This window comes from Bos javanicus, chromosome 2 (assembly GCF_032452875.1).
Source record: "Bos javanicus breed banteng chromosome 2, ARS-OSU_banteng_1.0, whole genome shotgun sequence".
Lineage (NCBI taxonomy): Eukaryota > Metazoa > Chordata > Mammalia > Artiodactyla > Bovidae > Bos > Bos javanicus.
This window is the reverse complement of record NC_083869.1, coordinates 44,439,237-44,455,284: the sequence shown is the minus strand read 5'-3', so window position 1 is coordinate 44,455,284 and position 16,048 is coordinate 44,439,237. Positions and strand designations below refer to the sequence as shown.

The following is a 16,048-nucleotide window of genomic DNA, read 5'->3' as shown; positions in this document are numbered from 1 at the left end:
CTGGTAAACACAGTGCTCTAGAGCTTATATTCTAGGAGACAGAAAGACCAGTAATCAGATAAATATGCATGTGGGAATGTTGCTCCTGCCATCCATAACTTTTTTTCTCCTTTTTCTTCTGTTTACTATCAACCATTCTCACGAATGTTCACTTTAAAAATTTCAGTTAAAACAAAAAGACTGGACTTTCCTCACATTGTAAGACAAATCAATCACACAAACTGGTCACTATTTATCAGGTTCATTCATGATCAATTCAAATATCTAGAAATAAAAGACAGAATGCTATTAATTGACTAAGTTCCACAAAAAGGATTCTAGAGATTAGTACAAGCATTTTTTTTTTTTTTCATTTGCAGAATACAGCTGTCATACCTTTTCAACTGCCCTGGTGATCTCAGTCCTGGGCAATTAACAGAGCTGCCATCACAAAGTCTGCACACATTAAGACAAAAACCCAGAATGAAAACACTGACAACACTGAACATGTGAATAGTAATTTATAATTAACCTTTTCTAAAAGAAAAGGTATTTGTAATAGTACATAATAGGGTAACAGTTTAACTCATCTTTTTTTTCTTTTTACTCAAAGCATAAAGCAGAGACAATACTTTATACCAGGTTTACATGCAACTTAAAAAAAAAAGTTAATATACATATTAAACATGGAAATTCACCAGTAAAATCGTATTTGTTATTTCCCCTCAAACATACCTTAACATTATTTCTTTATTTCATTATAAACAAATTCCTACAATTGGTCACCTGACCCAGTGCCTTACATTTCCGGAGCTTGACATTTCAGTCAGTTATGGACACAAGAATGATGTTACAAGTATAATGAAGTCACACATCTGCAAAAAAGCTGACTGAACTATTTTACCAATGGAGAAGTCCCTACATCATCTGCCATGACGTCCAACATGAGCACCGACATAAGTATCCCCCAGTCACCCACAAAGTGGTCTTGTCAGGAAGGTCCAGAAGCATTATTTCCCTATGTAACGAACATATCAGCAATGATCAAATACAAAAGCACCCAAGTGCCCTAAGATCATCACTTTTTGGAACATTTCTTGAATGTAAAATTTTCCTAGGATACAGAGAAATATAAGTTAATAAAATGACAAAGAGATAAAAAATGTCCACCTCTTCTTGCATACAAAGCTTGAGTCAAAACCTTGTATGATATCATAAAATTTAATACAATAAACCTAAAAATGTTCAAAAAGTTTCTAATGTGGTGTACCTAATGCAGTTTCAATTATGTCAATATACATAGAGCACATATGCCAATATACAGAGACTAGCTGGAACACATCCTCATTTAGGTTTCTCTAGGAAAATACAGTAAGGAAGATTAATATCTACAAGAAGAATCCATCATATTTAAAAATCAATAGTTAATCAGTAAAATGTATTTTAAGCACAAATTAAAATCAGTATACACTTTCCTCATCTCTAGCAACCAAAAGAGCCCTCATTGGACATAATTATAGCTTTCTTTTCAATGTGTTATCTTGACCATTAGCCTAAAAAATATCTTTAAAAGTGCTCTGCAGGTATCACTTCCTCTTAAGGAATCACAGAAAGACATAAAGTAAGAAAAAGCTACTCTAATCTAAAGGACTATGTCAAGCAAAAATAATTAGAGGAATTCTTTATATCACAAATGTAAGAAGTTTGGGAAGAGAATAGTATATAATAATTAAAATCATATATACCTTTTACTTTTCATGCAAGATTGTTTAAAATAGAAACAAAATATAATTGTAAATCACTGAAAAAAACAGTCAAGTCTTTGCCCCTAGAGTTCACAGTCAACAGAGAGAGAGAGGAAGGAAGGGAGAAGGAAAGATGGAAAAGAGGAAGGAAAAAGAAGGAAGGGAGGGAGGGAGAAAGGAAGGAGGGAGAAGGAAATAAAGAAAATGAAAGAAAAAGAAAAAAAGAAGAATGCATAAGAGAAACGTAACAGCAGCCTATCAAATATTTTACTTTTTAAGAAGAATCTAAAGAGGAAGGATTCTGGTGTGCATGCACATCAAATGGCTCAAGATCTAAACGATAGGACAAAATTACTAACCACTAAGTATGAGGAGAATTAAGAGGCTACTCTTACACAGGCAACAAACTTTTACTAAGGTTTTAAAACACACAATATAATTTTATGTGTGTTAAAACTATTTTAAAAAACAGCAACAGAGTGTTTTCTAGTTTGGGCATTAACACCAGAGTCAGGGAACATGTGTACTTGCAAAGAGGAAAAAATGGTTTTGCTCCTGCTTCCTTAACCTATGGGTTATTCAAGGTCAGGATGGGTATTTTCATCTTCAAGGCTTTTTATTCAAAGCAAAAATTATGACTTAAAAACCCTCAAGGCTGTATCATCAGTAAGCCAAGCACATATAATACCATAGAAAACACATATAATTTATTAGATGGACTTAAAAATCAACACAAATCAATTTTAGGCACTTGTTGAGTACAGACTATGGGAATTCTCTACCAAAGAACATAATATCTAGCAGGCAAGACCATAAAGATTCAAACTTTAGTTTTTAGAACAATACACAAGGGCTAGACAATTGGTAAGATATATTGCATAATTAACCCAACTGTATCCTGTTACAATTTCTTCATAACTCCATACACAATTTTAGGGTTTAATAGAAGCAGTCATTCTTTAGCATACAAAGTTTTTAAATTCTTTCTTTCCTTTACTCCACCATTCCGGTCTTAAATATCACACATTCTTTGCGGGAGCATGATATAGAAGTATTATTTTTACATAAGCAGAACTTTAAAAAAAAATTTTCTATATTAAATCTGCATTTACAGTGTCGAAACATGATGGCTGATAATTCTGATGTCTTTTAAAGTTCATTTCAACAGGTTTGGTTTGTAATCATACGTGTCTCATTACCAATTCCTTTAGACAGTTAATGTTTACCTCTGTTCTTTAAGCATGAGGGGGGAAAATGGGATGTGGTTTATGGTTTTAAGGATGTGGGGATGGCTTCAGGTTAAACACTACATATATGATTTGGTTTGTCATCTTTCTCCTCATATTATTTGTACTGATATTACTTAACACATACCTCATTTTTGGTAATGGGAAGAGAATACATGTATATAACTTAATCCCTTTCACATCTAACTAGCAGCTCAAGGAGCTGGCAGTCTAGGTACTTCTCTTATCTTTCTGAATCTACTTTTCAATGTGAGAAGCTAAAGTTTAAGAAGCATTGAAATGCTAAATACAGTATAATTTAAAGGACTTTACTGCAGGCATTTATGTGCTGTGCACACAGCAAGCCAGTTTGTGACGTACTCAACAACTCTGACAGTACTCTCTAATAAGCAAAGTGCAAATCAATGAATCAAGACAGTGGAGGATAGCACAGGACAAGAGAACCAACTTAGAGGCTAGCAGTTTGGAGAATAATGGATATAGGTAAAGTTGAGAATATCTCCAGGACCAAGAGAACATATCTTTGTTGATGGGGAAAGGAGTGGAGGGGATGCTGAGCTAAGCCAATCCCAAAGCAAGAAGTTCCAGATTATACTTGGACAGTGGCAGGGTTCATAGTTAAGTCATGCAAAACCTGGCCTTGAAAGATGGATTCATTTCAGGATACAACTCGGCAACTGAGAGAAGATAACCCGAGAGTTCACAGATAGTCTGGGATGTGCTGCTATCCCCTATATACAAAGTAGAACATGACAGATAAATTCCTGAAAAGGCCTGCAGAGAAAACTAGAACGTTGTCTACAGTTTTTCTATTTACACTAATATGGACAAATTCTGAGGTTGTCTGTACTGTACGTGGTTGCTGTAGTCACAGCAAGAAATGTAAAGGGCCTAAGAGATGGACAGTCAAATCCCATTTCTAGGCATCTTAGTGCTATACACTCAGACAAAAGAGCCAAGCATGTCTCAGGCACTGCCTGCCTCTGCTCGGTGCCCTGCACTCCTCTGATCCCACTGTCACTACCTACCAGGCACTTCCTGAAGACCAGGAAACAGAAACTCGTTCTATTTCATGCCGTGCTTCTAAAATCACTTTAACTACCTGCATTAAAAATGCCAGACAGCAGGTGAAGCACTTTTTTATTCTTAAGGCAAAATGTCATATTCCCTACCCACTTTCCTCTGCACCCCAAACCACCAGCCTTCAATGTATTCTTTGCCCATCCATGAGGGCCAAAGAAAACAGAACTGGAAAATTTCAGACAAGGATCCTCATTAGAATGCGTAAGATATACCTTCTAAATGCTACATGACAAAATTAAACATATTTAAATGCAGTTAGCAATATGGTTCCTTTTATCGCGGTATTGAGAGAAGTTACACAATTTTCAAAATTAGTATCAAACATAGGATATTTAAATCCAGTCACATGAACAGAGGTATGGAGCTTTGTTCTTTTCAAAGTTGAGTGTAACAACCCTAAATAAGATGTTTGTTTAACCCAAACGCAGTATATTAAAAAACCAAAAACAATCCCCTTTGCTTAATTCCACTTAAAAACTACATATAAATTGCCAACATGACTATTCATGAGGTGCTCCATGTTATTTGGAAGTAATACTGTTAAAATGATTTTGATGTATTTTCACATTAAAATTAAAAAAAATTTTCTGCTGTAATTCTGGTTTTATGCACAAGTACAAAGGTACCCTACAGTACATGGGGTCACAAAAGCATCAGACACAACTTAGCGACTAAAACAACAAAAATAAAGGTACCCATCTCATTTCTAATGCTTGGCCTGGAGGGTAGGATATAACCAAAAAAGCATGTTTATCAACGTGGCATAAGAATACATGCATTCTCACGATGCCATGTCAATCACTACACCTGACACGCTTTAAACATCCAGTTAAGATTAAATTTTGGCCAACACCTTGATGACAAGGGACAGACTGTGCAGGTGTACAGCTGAACTGGTGTGGCAGCAATCCAAGGGACTAAATTATAATTACTCAAACTGAAAGGCAAAAAGGATAAAAGGTGTGGATTTGCTGGGTTACTTTACAGAGTATTTGTTTCTGATGACACTGCAACATCTAAAAATAGATTTGGGTTTTTAATATACAAGCAATTCCTTATAGTGATTTGAAAAAGTATGAGGACATATGAACAACTAAAGTTAGTAATTTAGGATTTACTTTTCAAAAGGAAGTTGACAAATATTAAAGTGTTATGCTTGCATTTTGAACATGAAACAAAACATAACATATAATTTTAAACACTGATCTCCCATGCCTGACTTGGATTTATATAATGAGTATTTTATATTTTACAGAAAGGAATTTTCCGAATTTTGTCAATAATTATAGTATGTACTATTTCTCATCAAAATCTTTGAAATTTAAAAGGCTGGTATTAAAATTTTTTTCCCCCCAAAAATAAAATAAAATTTTTTTCCCTTGAATATTCTAAAACACGTCAGTTTTGCACTAGTCACCAGATTTTCAGGGCATGAAAGATATACCAACATAGTACCCAAGAATATGTTTTAACATATTTAGGATAAGTTTGCTTACAGTTACAACAGAAATACCTTAGATTTTCAGATGCAGAAAAAAGAAATACCCAAGTAAACATAAAAAGTTTGGGGGCTAAGTTACTTCTTAATAAAAATAATACATTACGTTGATCAATTTTTAAACCAAATTCTTAAAAGCATTAAAAAAATTCGTATTTTGTAACTGTCAAACAACACATTCACGTGGTGTAAGATGATAAAAGAAAACTTAGACACAAATAAATCCTCAAACAATTTCAACTCCTAAGATAAGAAATCAGAAATTTTCAAATTAAGAAATTATCTTCACTGCTTAGAAAATATGCTTCACCTTTCATCTCAAATTCACTTTAAATGCTTGACATATGATTTGGTATCTAAGAAGACTGTAGCTAAATTATTTGACAATGTTTATGGTGTGATACTTCTCTTGGTAGACATATTTCACACAACAGTTTCCAATTAATGCTGGAAAAAATCACTTTATAATTTTAATCACAATTAATGATCAGCCAATTAATGGATTAACAATTCACTCAGTAAATTTAGATGGCATAAGGCCCAATACAGGGAGCAATCTGGTAACTGCTCAGTGTGCTCTTCTGTCCACCAGTAATACTAAGTTAAGAATATGATAGATACTCCACTCAGCTAGATTACAGCTTTCCATGTACGTGATTTGCTCAACAAAAAATTAGGGACACAACGTGAAGCTTTTTCCTTTCTTTTTTTTTTTTAAAGAGTGGCTCAATGATTTGGGGGTGGGTTAGTATAATACAGAGAACATAGGGGAAGTACAAAATGGCACTCAGCATCAATGCCAGTACTCATCCCAGTACGTTTGTAACTAAGGGCATTAGTTTTTGTGTTATTTGCTTTTCTTTAAGAACATAAATCAAAGCCATTAACTCGAACTTGAGGTATATACACAATACATACACAACCTTATGCAAAATACTTTTCATAATTACATTTTGAAATATTGGAAACTGAGTATCTGTGCTGATTTGTATTTTGACTTAATGGAACAGGAAGAGAACAACATTCAACAGGGAGGGTTATACTGATAATAAAGCTCTGAAAGTTAAAAATGTCTTCCTCTCCCTTTGTACTTACCACAGGCTACACAATGTCCTGAGAGGATTCATTATGAGAAAAATGTCAATCACAGCTTTAAGACCTTGCTTTGGAAGGAACTAATAAGAAAGCAGATTGAAAGGTGAAACTTCATCTGTGTTTTCAAATAAGTGGTCTTAATTTTTCTTCTTATAGAAAAAGTTTAAATGTTTAAATCAGTTTATTATAAATATATCTAAACCATTAATTTTTGCAGCTTTCAGGTAAAGTCCAGCACTTCATTTACACAAAGTCTATGAGAAGAGGTCAGTAGAGATCATCTAATCTTAAGTCGTGACATCATCCATTCAAGTCCTTGGCATAATCTATAAAGAAAATAAAATATCTTGATCAAATTCTCAACTAAAAAGCTATGAAGAGCAAATTAAAAGAAGATACGATTTTTTATCTAAACAACAAAGATTAGAAAAATCAGTAATATTCAATGTGGGTGCTATACTTCTATACAGTACAACTGCACATTTTTGCTTCTGTTATATCTCTAGTGCATAGAGTACTGCCTGATATATAAGAGAAGCTCAATAAGTACATAGTGAATGCTCATAGAAAGTCATTTAGTAAGAAGTATCAAAAATGCTTAAAATACCAACACTCTACCCTTTTTTTCTACTTTTAGAAATATATCCTAAAAAAGATAAAGACATGTTTATGTATTATTACTGTTCATAAAAGCATTTTTAATAGGAAATAGTAAAATCTAGATATCTGACAATAGAGAAAAAATTTAACAAATTATGGAACATTCATATGATGATGTATTTAAAAATTCCTTTCAAAGATTGTTTTACAATATGACAAAATGCTCACAATATAAATGAAGTAGAAATGGCAGGATATTTAATATATAGCAGCTATTAAAACAAAGTATGCACGTAGTATTTGTGACATCTATACATCAAAAAAATCTGAAGGAAATAAAATAAAATCTCATATTACTAACACCAGTTATCATTGAACAATGGGTAACTGAGCATAATCCAAAATATAGAAAGAAATACTTATTAAGGTAAAAGAATCTAAATGTTTATTTAGCAAGAGGGAAATATAACAAAATGAAGGACTGTTATGAAGCATCAATCAATATCTATGAGGAGGTTTTACAGATATGAGAAACAATGCTACCATTTAATACTTAAAAAGCCAGAACTCAGATTTTTGTGCCTAAGTCTAAAAATGTAGAGACAATAGAAATAGAAGGAAAAGAGGGCAATGAAGTAAATAAACGATTGTTTTGGTATAGGCCCATACTTCTTCCCTATTAATTCGTTACCTTTCAACTACTCACAGGAAATGATACAATAACAAGATGAGTAAATTAATTAATTCTACACTGTTAAAGGTACAGGAGTTACTTAAGAGCAAACTAGAGACTGCACTAAGCACTTCATATCCATTATCTAATCTTCACAGTACTAGGACCAGAACCCTTCCCATATTTCAGAGGGAGCCTGACCTTAGACAGGTGAGCAAATGACAGGTGCGAGTCTAAATGTCACCAATACTAAAACCAAGACTAAGGTGGTCAGATTACACAGGAAACAACATTTCCCCTAAACCAAACATTTCCATTTGCTAACTCCTGCAAATGGAAGACCACATAAACCCAAAATTGAAAAGATGGCATCATCTGCTGATGTCCCCCTTTAAAAATAAAACTGCTGGAACTCAAAATAGAGGGGGGTGATGGCTGTATCACACTGTGAATGTACTTAATGCCCATGTATTGTACACTTAAAAATGGTTAAATTACCAGTTTTATATTATATATATTTTGCCACAAAAATTAATTTAATAAGTAACGTTCTTAACACATTAAAACTGCCAGAATTCATATGTATCCTAACTAATGATATATTTTCCACACAATTACTCAAAGTATACAAGTTAAATCTTTTATCCGTCTTAGATCACTTATCTTTGTTGTCAGATTTAGTATTATAATCAGTGCTTTTGCTTTAAGACTTTTGATAAAGATAATACAAATAAAGATACACCGATATCTATATATGTATCCTATATGTATATAAACTATTTAACAAAGAACTATGTAGAAGATATTTTTACTTAAATGAGTATGTGGATAGTCGGTACTGTCTGATTTTTTTTTTTTTTTTAATGAACAGATTTGCTGTTTTGAGATTCTAATAACTACGCTCTTCCAAATGTCTGTAATCAGGTAATGGTGCCTTCTATTTCACTAAGATTCGGCTTCATCTCCAATTTACTTCTTAAATTTGGTGATCAGGTTCCTCAGGTGTTAGAAAAGGGCAGAAGCTTTGAGGCATAGACATGAATTTTCCTGCAGTGGGAGAAATTCCCTTCTTTTTAAGGTCACAGAGAAGGGTAAACCAAATACTGAATTATTGACACTAAAGGCAATGGCACGCCACTCCAGTACTCTTGCCTGGAAGATCCCATGGACGGAGGAGCCTGGAAGGCTGCAGTCCATGGTGTTGCTAAGAGTCAGGCACGACAGAGCGACTTTACTTTCACTTTTCACTTTCATGCATTGGAGAAGGAAATGGCAACCTACTCCAGTGTTCTTGCCTGGAGAATCCCAGGGACGGGGGAGCCTGGTGGGCTGCCGTCTATGGGGCCGCACAGAGTTGGACACGACTGAAGTGACTTAGCAGCAGCAGCAGCTATGCCTCATATAACATTATGTTTTATATCTTACCTATAACAATGCCGACAAGCTCTGCCTGCTTGAAATCCTTTCACCCCTGAGCATTAAACTAGGGCAAAATTCTACTGCAGGCACCACCCTTCCCTCCAGGGCCAAGGACACTTCTGCCACACTCTCTCCAATTCTAACTCTCTTATTTTTTGAAGTGCAGGAACTTCCTTTTGGCAACACTGATAGCATATCTGCAAACTAGTCCCTCATGCATATTTTCTATTTCAGCTTTTTTATGCATGAAACATGAATTTTTTTTTATTATTATTATTTTATTTTTAAACTTTACATAATTGTATTAGTTTTGCCAAATATCAAAATGAATCCATCACAGGTATACATGTGCTCCCCATCCTGAACCCTCCTCCCTCCTCCCTCCCCATACCATCCCTCTGGGTCGTCCCAGTGCACTAGCCCCAAGCATCCAGTATCGTGCATTGAACCTGGACTGGCATCTCGTTTCATACATGATATTTTACATGTTTCAATGCCATTCTCCCAAATCTAACTGGTCTACATGACTATTAGGAATAAATGGTACACTCTATAGAAAGCACACAAGGCACAGGACATACTCAGCAAGTGCCAGTTCCTTTCTTAGAATGTAAGTCTCAACGACAGTGCAAGAACTATTTCCTGACTTGCGTGGACTGTGTCTTACATCTCTCCCTCACAAAGTTCTGTACGTGGTAACCTTAAATATTTGATTTTTAAAAGAAATACATGTTTTAAAGCTAAATACATGTTGTTCATGAAGAAGACACCTTACCCCTCGCCAGTAAGAGCACAGCATGCCTGGATGTGCCACTGGTGATCTTTAATAGAAGTTAGTTTCAAAAACTGGGAGATTTCTGCTACAGTCATGCATCCTTTAACATCTTGTTTGTTAGCAAAAATCAGCAATCCAGCTTTCCTTAGGTCCTACAAAAGCAAACAAAACTGTAAAGGTCAGTTCATTTTTTTCAACACTTTCCGGCTTCACAGATTATATATGATAATCTGTGTAACCTAAATTGTCTCAACTACTTTACATAAAAGTATCTCATAGCTCTTATGATGGAAAGTAAACATCACACTGAACACATTTAAATTAATCAATCTATACTCGCATGTGTTTACATATTTCTTACAGTGCTAGATTACATTTTTATGGTCCTATGTGCTCTATTTAACAGTCGCATCTTCCAATTTAATACATGTCTAACCATTCCCCCAGGATTCCCAAGTGGCTCAATGGTAAAGAATCTACCTGCTAATGCAGGAGACAGAGGTTTGATCCCCTGGTCAGGAAGATCCACTGGAGAGGAAATGGTAACCTACTTCAGTATTCTTGCCTGGGAAATCCCATGGACAGAGGAGCCTGGTGGGCTAAGTCCATGGGGTTGTAAAGAGTGAAATGTGACTTAGCAACTAAACAACCACCACCCCAACCCTAATTACTCTTTAGAGTGGCACTCAAGAGCTTTTCAAAATTCTTGCCCAACCTATACTTTAGGTAGAGCTTCCTTGGTAAACCTAAGGAGAGTTATGGACTTCTCCCTCATAAAAATGTACGTATGTATATATGCCCAAAAAAGTTTTTGTACAATTTTAGGGTGTTCATTGATATCCTAAAGTCCATTCGTAAATACTGGGCTAAGAAACCATGATGGATCCACTCAGCTAGTCGACAGAACTCTCATAAAACTCTGCCTATATATTTTAAGAGATACAGAGAACACTAAGGTTTTGGTGCTATGTCTGCAAGTGTTCCCAGCTCTGTTAAATGCCATCTTCTTTTCAGGGATCTCAGTGAGAATATTTTGGTTTCAATCATGTGTTTGTGTGTTCGAAGAAGAGTCTTTAGTAGGTTTAAAGAGACATTGTTCCACATTATTTTACTCTTGCTAGAAGAGAGTCTCAAAGGCTTTTCATTCTTTCTGAAGTAAATAAACAACAAAAGTAGTAAATTTCTTACTTGGTTAACAGGAGTTCTGCTGCATGCTTTACATAAACAACGAGACTGACTTAGTTACAGTGCCCCCTGCAGGACGGCACTACAGTACTGCAGATAAGGACAGAGTTACCTGAGTAACTTGGTCAGAGAAGGGATACTCTAGCATGAGGGTCTCAAACCTCTGGAATCTAATGCCTGATGATCTGAGATGGAGCTGATGTAATAATAATAGAAATACAAGTGCACAATAAATGTAATGTGCTTCAATCATCAGGAAACCATCTCTTTCCCCTCCGCAGGACTGTGGAAAAATCTTCCACAAAATTAGTCCCTGGTGCTAAAAAGGTCAGGGACCACTGCTCTGAAAACATTAAGTTCTAAGAGTTCCTGTTTATTGCTGTGTGACTCAGGGAGCTCAAACCCATGCTCTGTGACAACCTAGAAAGGTGGAATGGGGTGGGAGGTTCAAGAGGGAGGGAACATATGTATACCTATGGTTGACTCATGCTGATATATGGCAAAAACCAACACAATATTCTAAAGCAATTATCCTTCAAATAAATTAAAAAAAAAAATACTACCGCTCCCCCAAGAGAGTTTCAATTCGTTTCACCTATAGTTCAGATCACCTGCCTATTTATATAAGGCAAAAAGTTGAAGGGATGACCTATAACTAGTGCTCATATGCATTATCAAGTATATGAATTTTTTTCTCTTATCCTAATTGGAAAATGGAACAGTTATCAATAGTTGATATATGGCTGAATCACTGAGTAGATGGACTTTCCATGGGATTTAATTCCTATCTTCCTATCGTTTAGGTTTCACTATCTCTTCTTGCCAGCATGTGTTGCAATCTTTATATAGGTCATGCCAGGTAATGCTGGCATGTTCAAGGAACACACTTTAGAAATACTTAACAACAGAAATATTTGGCACAAGTTAGGACACATAGTTTATGCTATTTATAAGTAACCTATATTCATCACTTTTAGTAACAAAATTATTTGGAGAGGCCCGTAGACTGAAAATTGGAAAACCTAAGAAATAGAGCCAGGTACTGCAATGTCTAAAAAAAAAAGAAAAAACCCATATTGAATGTAATTTTTCTAGATATTAAAGGCTCAAATTTTATTTAAGGTTCTTGATTTTTTTAAAAGCTATGTTATCTACATTTAAATATTTAGGAAAAGAGGAAAATTACGTCTTCCTTTACTTTTTCTTAAAATAACCTCACAACAAAGTATGCATTATGCTAAACAGTAGAAAAGAGATACACTGGATTAAGGCTGTTACTTGACTTAACAAGAGGTCAAAGTACAAGGTAAAGAGTGGTGATCTTTTGTATATCACCCATTTTAAACACTTTGAAAAAGTTCTGCTCCATACCACAGACTTCTGTTCTTAAGAGTCTAAAAATAGTTTTTAGTTTAGTCAAGGAAATGAATAGTAGCACACACAGACACATTTACTTATTAGCATTGTCTATATGCCATATATAGTTGTCAATTTGTTTCTCAAACTCCATTTGTAAAGATAATTACTAGAAGTTGAGTCATTCTGAATAAAACACATCTATTCTTTCGTCTTTGGAATTTTAAAAAAAATTCATGAGTTTCAATGTTTTTGCGCTTCATTTAAGATGAAGCTTTCAGAAATGTATTTAAATGCTCTAGTTCTGTATTTCATAATACATAGAATCATTACTGGTGATGATAAGAAGACTGTTGTTTATTGTGGTATGCATGAAGCACTTGACTAACCCATGTCAGAATTTATTTTTCATTCACAAATTCTCATCCTTGAGCCGGAAGCTCCTCCCCAGAACTCTGCCTATTGGCTCTTCCTGACCCTATTAAGTAACTTAACTCTAGTTCCCAATTTCACCTATAATTCCTTTCTTTTCTGGTAATCTCATCCTTTCTTTCACTTTCCAGCTAGGCTCTATTTCTGGCTTTTACTATTTTTCATCCCTTCTTTCACTTTCCAGCTAGGCTCTATTTCTGGCTTTTACTATTTTTCCTAGCGAAGAGCGGAGAAGGCAATGGCACCCCACGCCAGTACTCTTGCCTGAAAAATCCCATGGATGGAGGAGCCTGGAAGGCTGCAGAGTCCATGGGGTTGCTGAGGGCTGGACATGACTGAGCGACTTCACTTTCACTTTTCATTTTCATGCATTGGAGAAGGAAATGGCAACCCACTCCAGTGTTCTTGCCTGGAGAATCCCAGGGACAGGGCATCCTGGTGGGCTGCCGTCTATGGGGTTGCACAGAGTCGGACACGACTGAAGTGACTCAACAGCAGCTAGTGAAGAGCCTGAATGATGTGAATGCTTAAATTCAAAAGCTCATCAAGTCACATAAACTACTGGGCCTCAGTGTGCTAATCCATAAAAGACGAGGTTAATTGATCTATGCAAGTTAATGACTCAACTCATAAAATCCAACGACTCTGTTAGAGCCCTACTCTCTGGACTTTTTATAATACTGATGTCCTACATATTGGCCAATTAGAGTAAGAATCAAATAGGGAGGCTACCTGTTAACAGAGTAAAAAATATAGTCAAGAGACAAATACATTTTGCGTCTTATTTTTCTTTTTCTAAAGTCTTCATAAAACAACAACAGAACAACTCTTTGGTAAAAACTGAAGAATGATGCATTGTTGTAAAATGCAAAGGGGGACATTTTAAAAATCCTTAGCTCATGCCTCTTTTGAATTGAAAATTGTTAAATACATGTACAAAGGCAAGATGAATTAAAAAAAAAAAAAATTCCAAAGATTTAACAGCTGCTAGAATCAGTTCAAAATAGCATCTTGGTGGGTATGACCACCACAAGCAAAACAGAAACTCCAATTTACATAACTACTTCACCAAGTTTCCTTACATGTGAAACATACCAAAATTCTTAACAAAAATCACAAAAGGAAGCCATTGAATCAGTATTAAAACTAATATAAAACGTCATTACAAAGATATCCCAGTTTCCTTAAAATTACACTCAAATAAAAATTATACAACACATTTAAGTATTTACTATTCTATTGCCACCTTTGAGTTGAGAAAGTAACATCTGTGATAAAAGGCAAGTGAAAATAATCAGATGCCACTACAGTTGGCCTTACTTATCCATGGGTTCTGCAGTCACATGAACCTCAAGTTGAAGATATTCAGGGAAAAACATTCCAGAAAGTTCAAAAAGCAAAACTTGGATTTGCTGCATATTTTCATAGCATTTACACTGTACTAGATATTATAAGCAATCTACAGATGACTTAAAGTATACAGGAGGATATGCATAGGTTATATGCAAATACTGTACCATTTTATACAAGGAACTTGAACATCTTTGGATTTTGGTACCTACAGGCATCCTAGAACCAAAACTGCTAACACAGAGGTACAACTCTATTACAAATAATATATGATTTTATAGTTACTATTATCATTACTGACTATATTATTCAGTCCATTTAATTCTCAAATTATGTTAACAGTTATATTTCTCAAGGGCTAAGAAAATATGGCTAGTTACATAGTTTTATTCAGCTGAGGGAAAAATACCAGAGACTAAAGGGCAACAAATTTAAGTATTAGTCAGATAACTGAGTTATCATCAGAACTTGCTGTGTGTCTTAGAAATAAGATGCTGTAAAGTCTTAATGATAATCCTCTGTATGATTAATCAATTTAAAATGAAAAATGAAAGCCATTTTAGATCTTTTTGTCCAGGAAAACTTCTAAACCAAATTTATTCAAGATAAATGGTGTTAAAAATCTACAAGTGATTCCACAATCTTTCTACTGCTTTCAGATACACTTCCGAATTGGAAAGTGTCAAAATTACAAACTCAGTAGCTAAATAATTTTTTCCAAAAATCTGAAATAGCATCCCCATGAGAAAATATAAAGTAAAAAATGTGACAGAAATATCCCCCCAACACACATCTAATGCCAGAATCCTACTTACCTCATGGGCTAACATTTTATAGAGTTCTTCTCTAGTTACAGAAATCCTTTCTCTGTCTGTACTGTCCACAACAACTATTACAAACTAAAATAATTACAAAAAAAGTCATTAGTGATTACATAATTTGCTATCTGTAAAATTTATCAAGTATTTATTTGATTTACAGTCTAACAACTATCAAGAAATTAGAACCTTATGGTATAGTATTATTGAAAACCAGAGATACCCACTATACTTTGTGAAGCCTAAAGGTCTAATCTTTAATTCAAACATATTTACTAATTTTTAAGAGAAAATAAAAGACAATATGATGTCATCATTCTATTAGAATATTCTGCTAATAAACTAAGCAAAATATAACATGTTTTCTAAATTAGTATCTTAATTCTATAATATCTTAATTAATATCTAATATCTTAATTCTATTTGCACTGTAAGACAAAAATATATTATGACCCAAAATTTAAGTTACTTCTAGACAGATACTATTTATTAATGTCAATTTAAAAATCTAAAAGGGCAGGTGTATGAGAATAAAGTAATATGAGAGTTAATTTTCAAAAAAAACCCAACAAATTTAAAGAATAAATCTGTATCTAAAACCATGCCTTGTTCCTTATATAAGTGGTCCCTGCTACTGCAAGCACAATCAGTTCAGCTCTTTCCTGAACTGTTGACGAGACCAGCATCAGAAGATGCAAACACTCATAAAGGAGCTATGCAGGACTGAGCTCCAATGGCCCCTCCTTCCACTCCATGAGCACCAAAAGGCACCAGGGAAACAGGAGCAGGTATA

The 16,048-nt window shown here is 34.7% G+C and overlaps 1 protein-coding gene across 1 annotated transcript in view; it reads right to left on the bottom strand.

Annotated features, from left to right (window-relative positions):
- Positions 1-481: 481 nt before the first annotated feature.
- ARL5A (ADP ribosylation factor like GTPase 5A) overlaps positions 482-16,048 on the bottom strand; it is a 28,789-nt gene continuing 13,222 nt past the window's right edge. The window contains exons 4-6 of the mRNA XM_061438020.1: positions 15,253-15,336; positions 10,115-10,266; positions 482-6,973 (exon numbers count right to left, since the gene is read on the bottom strand). Of these exons, the coding sequence (XP_061294004.1) occupies positions 6,925-6,973; positions 10,115-10,266; positions 15,253-15,336 (285 nt within the window). The 3' untranslated portion in view covers positions 482-6,924. The remainder of the gene's footprint in view (positions 6,974-10,114; positions 10,267-15,252; positions 15,337-16,048) is intronic.